This window comes from Pelodiscus sinensis, chromosome 2 (assembly GCF_049634645.1).
Source record: "Pelodiscus sinensis isolate JC-2024 chromosome 2, ASM4963464v1, whole genome shotgun sequence".
NCBI lineage: Eukaryota > Metazoa > Chordata > Testudines > Trionychidae > Pelodiscus > Pelodiscus sinensis.
In genome coordinates, this window is record NC_134712.1 from 65,356,726 (window position 1) to 65,372,106 (window position 15,381).

The 15,381-nt window shown below is 40.6% G+C and overlaps 1 protein-coding gene across 6 annotated transcripts in view; it reads right to left on the bottom strand.

Moving 5' to 3' along the window:
* Positions 1-15,381, bottom strand: part of RP1 (RP1 axonemal microtubule associated) — a 334,459-nt gene that overhangs the window by 184,497 nt on the left and 134,581 nt on the right. For all 6 annotated transcript variants that reach the window (XM_075920698.1, XM_075920699.1, XM_075920700.1 and 3 more), the window contains 3 exons: positions 7,373-7,431; positions 7,029-7,073; positions 2,549-2,712 (listed from right to left, as the gene is read on the bottom strand). In XM_075920698.1, coding sequence (XP_075776813.1) covers positions 2,549-2,712; positions 7,029-7,073; positions 7,373-7,431 — 268 coding nt within the window. The remainder of the gene's footprint in view (positions 1-2,548; positions 2,713-7,028; positions 7,074-7,372; positions 7,432-15,381) is intronic.

Sequence of the window (15,381 nt, forward strand, 5' to 3'; positions counted from 1 at the left end):
CATTTAACAGGCATTTGCTAGCCCCAGATATATGCTGTCAGATTCTGAATTTACAGTGTTAGTCTACCTGACCTTAGTTTAAAAATTGCTTTCCAATATTTCATTAGTGTCTTGCTAAAATTATAAAATCACATCTCTAAAAAATCATCATTCTCTCAACCCCAAGGCTGCGATCAGGAATAAGGGCACCAATTTAATAGAAATGCATCAGGCCCCATAAATCCTAAGGACAGCCCTGGGTACAGGCAGGGTTACATTCTGCCTAAATTCAGACAGGCATATCATCCACAAAGCTCACTAAAGGCCTGATTCTGCCCTTATTACATCAATTTTACATCACTATAATTTCATGGGTGGCAGGGATGTTATTACTGATTTACATTAGTGTGAGTGAGAGGAGGATTAGACCCTATGTGCAACCTATCACTGGGAAAACCTGCATTATGTTAATTTTGCACTTCAAACTGGAAAAGCCAAGATACAAGTCACAAAGAAACTGTCGTCTGTTGCTATGTGACTGGTAGTGATTCTCTATCACTTACTCCCTGTCAGTGCTTTTTTTTTTGTTTAAAAAAAAAAAGAAAAAAAAGGGTGCAGGTACTAGAGTTTCCAGATGGCTTTTTGTTGAGCAAAAAAAAAAAAAAGCTTGAGGGAAAATTTGTCCTTTAATTTCCGCGTGTCCCAAGCGGGCTTCCGTCTGGTGCGATGCAAGTGCTCCCAGGGCCGACTGAGGGCTGTGCTGGAGGAAAGCACTGAGTGCTCCCAAAAAAAGGTGACAGTACACACTGCTCCCTGTGATTTTTCCGACATGGACCTAAGTAATGTAGAATAGTGATAGAGATGTAGCCGTGTTAGTCTGGTGCAGCTGAAGCAAAATGCAGGACAATGTAGCACTTTAAAGACTAACAAGATGGTTTATTAGATGATGACCTTTCGTGGGCCAGACCCACTTCCTCAGATCAAATAGTGGAAGAAAGTAGTCACAATCATATATACCAAAGGATACAATTAAAAAAAAAAGTGAACAAATATGAAAAGGACAAATCACACTGCAGAACAGGAGGGGGATGCGGGGGGGGGGGGGGGCGAGGAAGGAAGGTAAGTGTCTGTGAATTGATGATATTAGAGGTAGGGAGAGTGGGATGTTTGTGAGTTAATGGTATTAGAGGTGATAATTGGGGAAACTATCTTGGTAATGGGTGAGATAGTTCAAATGTTTGTTGAGTCCTTTTTGGAAAGTGTCGAATTTTAACATGAATGACAGTTCAGAGGATTAAGATCACAAAGAGAAAACAGTTTCTTGCCATTTTAACCAGAAAGGACACTCTCTCAATGACTTAACCACCTGCATTCTGCTACAAAGACCTTTTACATCTGCACTTGAAAGAGAATCCTCTGAACTGTCATTCATGTTAAAATTCGACACTTTCCAAAAAGGACTCAACAAACATTTGAACTATCTCACCCATTACCAAGATAGTTTCCCCAATTATCACCTCTAATACCATTAACTCACAAACATCCCACTCTCCCTACCTCTAATATCATCAATTCACAGACACTTACCTTCCTTCCTTCTCCCCCCCACCCCCCGCATCCCTCTCCTGTTCTGCAATGTGATTTGTCCTTTTCATATTTGTTCACTTTTTTTTAATTGTATCCTTTGGTATATATGGTTGTGACTACTTTCTTCCACTATTTGATCTGAGGAAGTGGGTCTGGCCCATGAAAGCTCATCAACTAATAAACCATCTTGTTAGTCTTTAAAGTGCTACATTGTCCTAAGTAATGTAGTGTGGGCTAGGTAATTTTAGGCATCACCCTGACATGGGTTTCTGTGTAACTGTGCCACTCCATAGAGAGGCCCTTGGAAGCATTGTGTCCCATGGAATCACAATTCCTTCCTCATTGTTCCTTGGATGCAGTCAATATGTGGTGGCTTCTATCAGCAGCAAATTAGCAACCACACAACTCTTGCTCACATATGGACTTGGAACCAAGCTCTTGCCCATTCCCCATGCCTCTTTGCACACCAACTCCAAGGAGAGACTAAGCCGTCCAGGTGCTTGCCTCTGTGTCCCTGAACCCAAGGTCCCAGTAGCTCATGTAGGAATTACCAGACACAGGGTTGGGAAAGCGACTCTTATTCCCCTTAATGCCTGTGCAGGACAAGCCACAATCTAGCCCAACCTTACTAATATGGCTTCAAGAATGGATCCAAGGAAAAGGAAATGATTTTCAGCCTTGCACATGAACTCTGCCAATTTAAAATTTGAATTTTAGCCCACAGGAAGCAAGTTCCAAGAATTTTTTGCTTGATGCTCTTTTCCCTGCATTTTCTGACTTGATTATCCCCATAAAGATACAATTCCTTCAGGCAGGGAACTTGCATGCTGCATCCATGAACAATTCAGCTAAACAAAATCAAAATCAATGTATATGCATATTGCTTTCCTCTTCGTCCATATTATCTGCTTTTTGAGTAAACCTGCTTTGAATACATCTTATAAGCAAATTCTCCAACAATTCTATAAAACAGTAACTGTACCTTGAATGTATCTGCACTGTTGGGATTAAACAGCTGGTGCTTCCCAGATCCCAGGATAATGGGACCAGAAGACTTGTTTTCTCCATAGGCGTAAAGGGACACTGTTGCTGTGGTGCCAGCTGTTTGGAAGCCCCCAGTGACTACAGTAATCTTCCAGTCTCCTTCTGCAGAGTAAAAAAATCAAATGGAAACACTTTTATCACAGTAACTACAATGAGGCTGGGGAGCTGCCTACGGCAAATCATGCATGGCCAAGTCCAAGGAACTGTAACTATTGTGCACCTGAGAGCAATACTGTAGGGAGGCATAATGGCCGAGTTTCAGAATAATGTTGAAAATTCAGGTGCAGCTTGGATAAGGATCCAACAGTTCAGATGCTTATCTTGGCCTCCTCCTGGAGTGTGCAAAGTTAAGATGGAAATCTCGTGAGAACCAGCTGCTCTCATGAGATTTCTAGTAATTTCCCACCTGGAGCATCTGAGACTGTGTAGGGAGGGGATGAGAGGGAAATCCTTTCCTGCAGCATTTGGATCACAATCCTGGCTGCTGTCCAGAAATTCCATAGGAACGGAAGTATTAGAACATTTCAAAACCTTGACAATTAAATATTAAATGAATTATTAAATATTAAATTAAAAATTGAATTAAGCAAAATTATCCTCAACTCCTCTCTTTCTCCCTGCCAGAATATTAGTGATTCATGCAACCAAGCACTCTAGCTGCCAGATGGCAAATATGGGATTGAGATCATCTGTGAGTGGATCTCTATATTAAAGGAAAGGTTCACAAAGTTTGTGAGCCACTGACATAAGGCATCTCTGATCTTTGTGTACATTAATGCTGTTTCTTCTGCAACACACTGCAGACTTGTTATATAAATATCTGCAACTGGCATTATACAAATCTCATTAAGCTCAGTTCACTAACTGAAATTGTGCTCCTACATCTGAGAAGCAGAAATCATGAGCTCTCAACCGTTCCTTTCACTGGGGCTTTTGCCCAGTATGTGCAACAGGTTCCACCTAGCGCCTTAATTGGTTTTGGAGAAAGCAGACAATAGTTTGGAGAAAACAAAATAAAATCCTAGCCCACAGAATTGGAGAGAGAAATAGTACACACTGCAATTTTATTCCGTGGGGTTGTTGGCTGCCACGAGTCAAGACTCAGAAATCAGAAATGCTTTATCTTGGGCCATGGATCTGCTGCTTCCCAGGGAAGTGTTGGACTAGGAAGTTCAACCACCTGTTTCCATGCTGTGGAGGCAGGAAAAGGGAATAAGGGAATTTGTGTGCAGCCATCTTGGACTTGTTAACAAGAGAGCAAGAGTCAGGCTAAGTCTGTGGCCTGACAACGCGAGATCTGTAATTAGACGCTGCCTTCGCCTCTCGCCTCCATACGGAGATAAGGATAGAATGCTGACTCTGGCAGGGACCTTGAGATAAGGAGCATCTGGGTGGAACTAAATAACTGTTAGCCATTGGTGTTTGTAATGGGAAGGAGACTAATTGTTATTGTTATTATATCTAATAGACAGTATATAAACTGCTTCATAATTGCTTGTATTTGAAGATCTGCCTCGGAGGGGGGGGCTTCCCCCGTCCAAACCAGTTTTTCTCTTGCTGCAGCTCGTAGTAAAACTGCCTCTGGCTACTTGTTGCTTACAAACTCAGAGTGAGGACAATGTTTTCTTCCACAATGCCAATAAGGGTTGGGTTCCCTCTGAAAATGGGATGTCAAGCTTCTGAGGAGAACAAGGACCTCTGGGAGGTTTTCAGACATAAGAGGGGAACAAGAGACCCATTTCCCATTGAAACACAAAGTCAGTTGAGCAACTAACTCCCCTTTGTGTCTTTGAAAATTTTCCCCCTTCAGATTAATTTCCAGATACTCACTTTGTTAGCAAAGGGACCACATTTAGTACCTGCAAGAGATACAGTCACCTTCATTGGAGGGGAGGGAGCATTACCTCATAAATATTGTAGGTAGAAGAATTAAAGGGGCAAAAAGGGGAATGCCGAAGGACTCCCTGTTCCAACATTTGGTGCGTAAGACTCTTTTTAAAAATGAAAATGAGTCTTTTCTATTTCCCAAAAATGTAATTTTAATTTTCAGAAAGCCCAGATTACTTTGGGGTCACTTGACTGGCAAAGAATGAAATTTCATCTCTTAAGAGAGAACATGATAAAGAACTTTACTGACAAGCAATAAAATGCAGCAAGTTGTACCTCTGTTATAATTCTGAGTCCCAAAAATGCAGGGAGACACTGCACTGCTTAATTTTAATTGGTCTAAAAGACATTTTTTTGGCCTGGATTTCTATGTGGCCTCAATTATAATGTCCTAAATATCTTTTCACCTACATTCCAATGCCTGCTCTATCAAAACTAATACAAGATGTTGGTACTGAATATTATCCTGAAATGTACTTGGATAGTGTGGGGTTGTTGCACTTGAGCTTTGTTATTTTGGGAGGGGGGAGGGGAACCTCAATGATGGTCAATTTTTGTCCTTAAGGCAGTAGTATTATTAGTGTTCCCAAGACCTAACTTTCTGGCTTGCTTTGGGAAATGCAGGGGAGATATTCCTAAAGGCACCTTTTTCAAGTGGAAGTGGGTGCAAGCTCTAAAGTTCAGTTGTGCCTCCTGACCTGAAAGTCCCAAAAGATGGGAGTATTTGGATTCAGACTTAAACTTGGTTTGTTACGCAAGACGGGGCCATCAATGAAGTCCAAATCCTAATCTCAGCCAGGTTTGACTTTTCCCAAAGGCAGGCTGAAAATCTTGGTTTGGCCCCATCTCGCTCACACCAAACCCTTAAAACTTTTGAAATGTGATTTGTGTTTTGATATAAGAAGAGATGCAAAAGTAAAAGGAGAGTATGAGTAGGTGGCAGAGAAGAAGACAGCAATATAGACAGACTGATACAGAAAAGGACATATATGGGATAAGAATCTCAAGAGCTTCTAATTCCCATCTGGAATCAAGTGCCCTAACCACTCGGATGGGCTACAGAGTCAGTCTCTATATTTCCTGTAGGAGCTGTTCCACCGTGGATAAATAATTGAACATTCATTAGGCCAAAGAAAGACTGACTCTGTTGCCCAATCTAAGTTGGGATGTTGGAGTCCAGGTTCAAGTCCCTGCTCTGAATTAGGATAATCAGGCACTTGAAACTGGGCCTTCCAAACCCCAGGTAAGTACTTGAACCATAGGGCTAGTGGCTATTATAGGATTCTCTCATTTCTCATATAGCATAGAACTGAGGACATTTCCATTAAAGTCAGTAGCTATCCACAAAACATTACCATTTCAACAGAAAAAGGTAATCCAATTTCTATCAATCAACTCTACCAGCTAGCTTCCTTCTGGGTCTGGATCAGGGTGAAAATGCTCAACTCTGAGTGCCGAACCCTGTGACCTTCACTGAAAATAAGTGAGCCGAATGCATCATGCAACTCTGTGCCCTCCACACACACACCATTTTTCTAGATCTAAGTGTCCATTTCTATGTGCCACAGTCAGACACACTTGGCTGAATTAATACAGTCCAATTTGTGGGTGCAGGAAGGACTAGACAGAGTTCCATCTAAAACTGACAAAAGATTAAGAACCAGTTTGGTGGAACAATGGAAATACTAATGAGTGGGGAGTGGTGAAGCAAACCTCAGTACTTAATAAAAGCCTGGTAAATAGGGAGAAAATGTTCTTTCGGGGAAAGGCAATAAAAGGATTAAGGCAAAACTAATTGTTATTCAAAATAAAATTTATACAAGTAAAATGTGGATTTGAACATAATTTGTATAATAGTTAGATACAAATTTTATAATTAACTCTTTGCCTTAGGGATGCCACTTGAAAAGAGGTACTTGGGTCTCGGTGGATATCTTGATTGCTATAATGAATTATGAACACATTTTAAAATTTTTACCTGACATCTTCTAAATTATTGTTCAACCTACAGCAAAAAGTATTACTTACAGCTGGCGGGGGGAGGGTGTGAAGTTGTGTGTTTGTTCAGATATAGGTAATGTATTGTAGCAGGACAGAAAAGTCAATCTGGACAAACAAGAAATTGCAGACAGATTTGGAAAATGAAGAACTAATGGAAAGAGCTAATTATACATGGCCTTGGGTGACAAAAGCCACAGAGCCATGATGGAAAGTATTAACTACAGAAAGTAAAATTAAGATGAATGGTCACTAATTATTAGGAAAATTATAAAATTCCCAGCTAACCAGTGAAAGACCCCAAAATTACTGGCATGAAAAATGACAGAATAAAAAATAATTTGCAAATAACACAGTTCAAGTGATTTATCATTTAAATCAAAATGAAGAGTTCAGGGCTTACTGCGATAATCAAACTGTTTATAGTAATTAACATTTTAAAAGCAAATAAAAAGGCCAAAAATGTGCGAGGCAGGTAGTTGTGAAACAGAGACACTCTTGCTTAGAATACAGAAAGCAGCAGCAGGATTTACCATTTGCTTCATCTTGCATTTTCAGATGATGATTTATTTGCAGTTCTGCCAAAAATAAAATATGAAGTGCAGTTAATAATAGACCTAGCTGGTTATATTAAGAAAAGGTGGAGGGAAAGCTAGTGTGATGTTAACCCTTGGTCTCCTGCATAAGCAAATCTTCCCTCTCAGCTAATACAATACAATATGAACACAAATACAAAGATATAAAATCTTCCCTCCGAAATGGAATTGGTGGAGGTGCCAGTTAATGCTGACATTTTAAGTATAAATTCAGCACAAAGATTCTGAGCAAACAATACAATTTATATATTTCATTTCCATAGCATAACAATAATTCTTACCTTCAGAGTAGAGCTCAATTTCTGAGTGAATTATTTCCTGGGACATAAATGGAAGCCATCTGAGAATAAACAAGCAAACAAGAAAGAAGACTAGAATCGATTTGTTCTTCATTGCATGTAACTGAATGATCCAAGGTTTATTTTGTATGTTGAACATGTGTAGTAGCAGGGGAATTGTCTCTTGAACAGGTGCAGTACAGTTTGATACATAAAATAATGAGGTACAAATTCAGGCCTCAATTCTACAAAGGGATTGTGCAAGTATAAGAATCCTTGTGGGCACAAACTGTGTACAACTGGGGATTAAAGACAACATTCTAGATAGAAAAACTGGTGTGGGAAAAAAAAAGATCCAACCTCAACCATGAGAGCTAAATCAAAATCAAAGGTGTCTTATTTGGTTAAGGACTGCCTACCTAGTTGCCTTCCTACTCTATTCTTGTTACCCCTCCAAGGCTGTGTCTAGACTGCAGAGTTTTTTCAAAAAAAAAAGTAGCCTTTTTTCAAAAAAACTTCACCTGCATCTAGACTACAGCTGCGTTTTTTCAAAATTAAATCAAAAGAACGTGGCTTTTCTTTTGACGGCGGTATTCCTCATTTCATGAGGAAGAACACCATTTTTCGAAAGTGCTCTTTCGAAAAAAGGCGTTCTTGAATGCAAACAGGGCTTTTTCGAAAGAGAGCATCCAGACTGCCTGAGTGCTCTCTTTCAAAAAAGCAGCTCACTTTTTCGAAAGAAGAGGTTGCAGTCTAAACGCTCTCTTTCGAAAGAGGCTGTTTCGAAAGATTCTTTCAAAAAAGCCTCTTTTGAAAGAGGCTTGTAGTCTAGACGTACCCCAAGAGAGAGTTATTTTTACATAACAGTAAACTCAGTCCACGGGCCAGAATTGCACACAGTATTTGCTCCATATGAATTAGAAGCCAGTCTATATAAAGCCTGATATCCATGCTAAGACAGGACACCCCAGGATGGGAGTGTCCTCAGAGATAATTGTTGCATATTAAAAATTAGAGAAAACAAGCTGGAATTAGCTCAATTTACTTATCCCTGCAGGGTGACAAAGGGCATGGGTCTACTCTTACTTACAACCATTTTACATTGGTGCAAGGCATTGGGTCTGTTTCTCATGTATATTAATAGCTACAAAAATCAGGGTCCAGGCTTCCCAAGGGAAGAGCAGAAGGGTTAAATCCCAAAATGAGCAGTTGAACCAACTGGTTGCATCCTGTGTTACTGTACTAGAAGCATGCCAAGTAAGGCCTTTCATGAAAGCTTGAAATGTTCTAAACTTTATGGCCCTTCTGAGATATGTATACAGACTGTTGTGATGAATCTGTGTGTTAATGCATATAGAAAACTGTGCTCAGAAACCTGTACTACAATTTCAACTACACATCACAGTTTGGGGGGCACCTTCCTAGACAAGGATTTATATGACACCGGCTCCAAGCAACAACCCATTCTCTAGCCAGAAAAAGACAATGGAATTAATGGAAAGTTATGGACACATCCTGGCTCTCAGGTAAGAGGGGATTTCTTCACTCTGAATAAACATGTATCATCATGGACTGACAGGGCAAAATACTAGGCATAAGCCTGCTCGTAAATGGCTTTCTCCAAGGTTTTCTGCCATTTGGCAAGTGCTGTCCATGCAACACTAGATTCTATTACAGCTAGGGCTATGCTCAGAAACGGTAGGAATGGTGTCCCTGGCTTCTATTTGTCAGAGGCTGGAGAAGGATGGCACAAGACAAATCACTTGTTCATTGTCTTTGGTCCACCCCCTCTGGGGCACCTGGTATTGGCCACTGTCGGCAGACAGGCTACTGGACTAGATGGACCTTTGGTCTGACCCAATACGGTCATTCTTATGTTCTATGTTCTTATGTTCAAAGACAATAGACTATTGGTATTAGAAAAGGGTTGCGCCTGCACATTTCTTTTTTGTGTCATTTATGTAAGTTTATTCTCTCTTATGCTTTCATCTTTGAATCCATGGCTTTTTTATTACATAAGCCCCAAACAGGTCTCTCAGGTACACACTGTGTGGAATGTGTGTGTGCTGAAGTAAACTGCTGTCTGGCAGGCTGAATTCATGCCTTCAGTGGGTGACAAAACAGCAGGAATTTTTCCGACTGTCTGATAATAAAAGACAGAAATATGTAGCACTTTAAAGACTAACAAGATGGTTTATTAGGTGATGAGCTTTCGTGGGCCAGACCCACTTCCTCTAATCAATATGTGGAAGAAAATCAGCACAACCATATATACCAAAGTGATTCAATCAAAAAAATGAACGCATGTGAAATTGACAAATAAAATTTTAGAACAGAGTGGGCGTGAGGGGGGAAGGTTAGTGTCTATGGGTACGTCTAGACTACCGCGTTTTGTCGACGGAAGTTTTGTCGACAGATACTGTCGACAAAACTTCCGTCGACAATTTGTGTCCAGACACATGGAGTTCTGTCGACAAAGCAAGCCGCTTTGTCGACAGAACTCCGTAGTCTGGACGCAACGTTACAGGCAATAACACCTTCTGTCGACAGAACTCTGTCAACAGAAGGTGTTTTGCCTTGTAAAATGAGGTATACCAGCGTCGACAAAACCGCGGAGTTCTGTCGACGTTATGTCGACAGAACTCCGCGGTAGTGTAGACGCTGGTATTGTTTTGTCGACAAAAGTCCACTTTTGTCGACAAAACTAGGTAGTCTAGACACACCCTATGAGGTAATGACATAGGGGTGATAATAGCGGAAGTTTCTGTGAGGTAATGACATTGGGGTGATAATTGGGGAAGCTATCTTTGTAATGGGTGAGATAATTAGAGTCTTTGTTTAAATCCATACATAAAGTGTCAAATTTAAGCATGAATGACAATTCTGAAGCTTCTCGTTGAAGTCTGGAGTTAAGGGTGAGATCTTGTGCTTGTGGGCAAGCTACTGGTGACAGGGGTCTGAACCGCAGCTACACAGCACCAAGGCATTCACATACAAGTCAGGCATGGCAGGGCCCTTCACTGCTCTGAGAGTTCCCAACTTGTCACATTGTCCCTTTACACATCTCTGAGAAGCAGACACTGAGAATCCCATGGAACTACGCCTGATGTGAGTGGTGTCACAGGTAAGACTCAAGCCCAGAGCATTGCTCAATACTTTGGGAAGGGATGCTATGAAAAGTTAGGGAAATCCCACAGTAGATGAATAAGAAGCCCAAAATTGAGCTTCAAAGATGAAGACGGGGTTGCACAGTAACTGAAGGCAGAATTTAGCTCAATCTTTTCCATAGGAATGAATGGACTGAACCAAGAGGACTTTTCAAAGCCTAAACTTTGGGATCCACATTGCTAACTTTTGTTTACTTCCTGCTCTGCAAAAATGAACCATTTTTTTCTACCTAGAGCCACTATACAGGAGGCTTCTGGTTTGTTTAAATAGTTTCATTTTAATGGCTCAATGAGCCTCTAATGTGACGCTAACTTCCATGGAATTCTACCAGAGATTAATTTAGCCTAATGGAGTCAAATCTGGATGGCTGAGCTCAGCCCAATTACTGTGGAGTTGTGCGGGTGATTTCAGAGATGTCAAGTGGAATGGAATCTTCCTTTACTCATTCAGCTATCCCAGCCTCAGAACTGCAGCAGCCCCTGCTACTGTATAACCGAGCGATAGGCAATAAATAACCTGTAGGCCAGATGTAGTTTGCCCAGGTTAGTCCCTGGTGAGCTGCCACAGCTTTATTTACATGCTCTTCCACAGGTTTAGGCACTGGCAACTCCCGTTGGCTGTGGATCACCATTCCCAGCCAATGGTAGCTGCAAAAAGTGGTGTCCTGGACTGCACTGCTTCCCACAGCTCCTATTGGCTGGGAACCGCAATCATCTGTACCTGCAGAAGCACAGGTAAATATGGCAGTGGCCTACTAGGGCTAGCCCTGATGAACCACCACCTCCTTATTGCCTACCCCGGTGTAACCAATGCTTACTTGGTGTAGCACTCTGTCTCCCTCTAATGCTAGTGATTGATGAGCCTGCTACAGGCTTAGCAAAAAGGCAGGTATCTTCTAGCTCATGCTAGAAGACTCCAGAGGTCCTAGGTTTGAATCTCAGCCACTGATGACCAGGGTCTGTCAGAGTGACAGCTAAACCCCCAAAGGCAGGTGGAGGTGAGATTTAGTAGTGGGATCCACAAAGATGCAAGTACATCCCCTCTCCCAACTCACACCAAATCTCCCTTATGTGTCAGGGAAGAGGAAGCTTCTGTGATGCTGAGCTGTGGGGTATGCAGTAAGTCTGCACTCCTGCAAAAGTTCCTCTCCTCACACGTTCTGACAGCAGATCTTTGGTAATTCTGCTTCACCTGTTTGGGGTGTGCAAAACAATCTTTGCCTCATAGGAAACAAAAATGATTCAGCTGAAGGCACAAGGGAAAATGTTCCATTTCTCAAATCTTCTCCACCTGCCAGAAAATCAGAGCTGCAGCTGGGTGCCTTATTCTGTCTAACATGAATTTGTTAGCATGAAACTGACAAAGAAGAGACATCTGCAACAACAGCAAGAGATGCTGTGAATAACCAGAAATCATTTACAGTAGCACCTGAAGAAAAAAGGTCAGTTAATCCCCTGATAAAAATTCTACTTTTTATTTTCAGAAAACAGGAGCTTTGATTTAAATGGGGACAGTATAACCATTTTCTAAAGATGTGTTTTTTGCCTTGCTGACTAGAACCAGAGAGAATTAAATACTGATCCATTTACACGTTACTCTTCTGGTTTTCACATTCTTCTTTTTCTTTCTTTTCTGGATTATCTTTAGTGGAACCTTTTCCCTCCCCATAGTAAGGTTATTGCAATCTCAACATGATTTCATTAATCAGTAGTTTTGGACTGCTGTACAGTGAGGCAGCTGGGACTAGATCCTGTATAGTTCTAAGCTTCATGACATGGATCTGCAAAGCACTTAGCATATGCTCTGCATTATGCACACATATAGTCCTAAAGATCAGGCCTAGAGGGTAGGTACCTTGGTACCTTCACACTAGTTTACTAAGGATGAGTTTACACTACACCATAGCTTGAAATAAGATATGCAATTTGAGCTACGCAAATTGCATTTCTTATTTCGATCTTATTTCAAAATAGCTTATTCGTAATTTGGTGCTGTCTATACAGTACTAAATTTTGAAGTAATCTACTATTCCAAAACAACCCTTACTCTTCGTGGAATGAAGTTTACAGGGGCATCAGAATAGTAAGCCTGAAATAACGGGCTTCTTGTGAAGATGCGGGATAGCTATTTCGGGATACTCTGATATCCCGAAATAGCATTCCAGTGTAGACATAGCCTAACAGGCCCAATCCCAGGATGTGATGAGCACTCTCGGCTATTCCCTGAAAGAAGCTCTGAGAATTTCATAGCATTAGCTCCTAAGAATCTTTATATATGAGCTATATTTATGCTGTTCTCTTGTTCAAGCCAGGGCATACAGACATATTCTGTAATCCTAGAAGGGGAAAAATGTCGATTTATCATTTTAAAACCCCCAAAAGAAATAATGTGTTAATTTTAATCCATGAGAATGGATGGGTTTTGCCTAGGAAAAATCTAAAGCCAGGATTTTATTAAGTCAGAAAAAAAATTAATACTTCTCAGAGTATCTGAGAGAATGAAGGAATATGGTATCTTACACTAAGAACAGAAAAATAAAATAAAATCTTCCAGTATAAAATGAAAATAAAGTCATGAGGCTGTGAGGGTGAAGTATATCAGAAGAATGTCTGAGCAATAAAGCATTTTCCTTCTTTGAGAAGTGCATTGTTATTCAGATGTACATTTTGGCCAATAAAAAAGCCATCCCTTGGTGGTCCTGATGCCCTATTTTAAACTCTGTTCAGTAGCAGTGTTCTTTTTATAGCAGTCGCAAAAGGCAGAAGTGATGTGACTTCTCTTTCCTTTTCAATTTTACAGTCTCGGCTGCTGAATATTTTCTGTTGACCAGCCTCCTAGGTGCTAATTATTCCAAAATGCATACACCAAAGTGCCCTCTCATGCATTGTGTCCCAGCCATGTGACCCACTGGAGGATGGGTTTGATAACTGAACTGATCTTTCTTCCTTGAGTGAGGCAGCTGGCCTCATTTCTCTATAGAACCTTCTGTCTGACTAATGTCAGAGAGTTGTTTATATTTTTTCACAACCAGAGATGATACTGATGAAACACCCACTAGTATGTGCCCAAACCTGTGTCCCTTATTCACATGAGAAATCCCTACTCTTGTGAGTGATAATATTAGTAATTACAAAAATTTACAGGTTGCCTTAATGTCAAAACACTTTACACAGGTGAGTGAACATTTTTATTGTTATTTTAAAATAGCCCATAGAGAACCTGAGACAGAGATTTTCAGCAAATTGCCCAAGCTCACACCAAATCAACAATAGATCTGGAAATACAAATTAAGTATCCTGAACTCATGTCCAGAGTCCTGTCCATTGAGGCACATTGCCTCCCATCAATCTACTAATTGCAGCTAGTCTACTCACATAAAGTTATTCACATATGTGAGAGATTGCAGCTTAAAGACTCCTGTATGTGCCTGAGCATGTTTTTGGTACCCACAGCTCTTCCTTTTGTTAAATGGAAAAAGGCTGGATGAGGTGATATTTCTGAAGTGATGTAAAGCTACACTCATGTAACCCTCACTTGCTGCTGGAGAGAGGGGATTACACAGGTTTTCAATTAGGTCAACAACAGAAGATTTCCCCCTTTTCTAGCAATACTCTTCTTGCTAAGAAGAGAACAAAGGTTACTTCTGGATTTCCCAGGGAGAATTACATTTTAATTTAAAAATCTGTATTATTTCTCTTTGCTTCTTGTATGAAAAATTCTCACCCACCATCTTAGAGCATTCCTCCATATGTGGCATTGATATACTTTCACAATCTAATAACATAACTGTCAGTCTCCCCATTGTTTATGAAAATTGGGTTTTGAATGTGATAACTCAAAGAACTTAATGCAAAACAGGTCATGTAACATGTCATTTTAAAAGTTCTAATCCACTGAATCTGTATGTTCACGTGCATCTGACGAAGTGGGTCTTTGTCTATGAAAGCTTATGTTCCAATAAATCTGTTAGTCTATAAGGTGCCACAGGACTTCTCGTTGTTTATGTATACTCTGTGTGTATGCATGCTTCTTTCTTGTATGTGAAGTTAGAAATATTAAGTGGGAACTAGTTTTATTAGTTCAGGTATTCTAGTAAAAGCCACTAGTGGTACGTTAGAATCTTAATGACTCGGTGGTCAAGTCACCAAGCTGTGAATAGTTTAGTTTTTTCTGGAAGTCCAAACTATGGTTGGTCCTATAAAGACATGTGGCCATGCCACCTGGTATTGGAATCCATCTTGCATCTGATATTTTTCCGCGGGGAAAGTCTTTTTAAGAAAAGGAAAGCACTCAGGCTTTTGCCTTCAGCGGGCCATTAAATCTGCCTTCCCACCAGAAGAGGATACAGAAATGGCTGTTAGAACCAAGCTTGACAAAGATCAGCTCTGGCTTGAAAAGAACTGCATCATAAGGACTTGATGAAAATAATGATCTGCAACAATCTTTCTAAGTGTATTAGGATTAGCTGGCATTTTTTATTTGGTTTAGTAACTCACTTTGATCTGTATCTTTTCACTTGGAATCACTTAGGCTGTGTCCAGACTCAGGGGTTTTTTCGGGAAAAGTAGCCTTTTTCCGAAAAAACTTCACCTGCGTCTAGACTGCAGCCGCGTTCTTTCGAAATTAAATCGAAAGAACGCGGCTTTTCTTTCGACGGCGGTAAACCTCATTTCACGAGGAAGAACTCCTTCTTTCGAAAGTGCTTCTTTCAAAAGAAGGCGTTCTTGAATGTAAATAGGGCTTCTTCGAAAGAGAGCATCCAGACTCACTGGGTGCTTTCTTTCGAAAAAGCAGCTTGCTCTTTCGAAAGTTCCGCGTGCAGTCTAGACGCTCTCTTTCGAAAG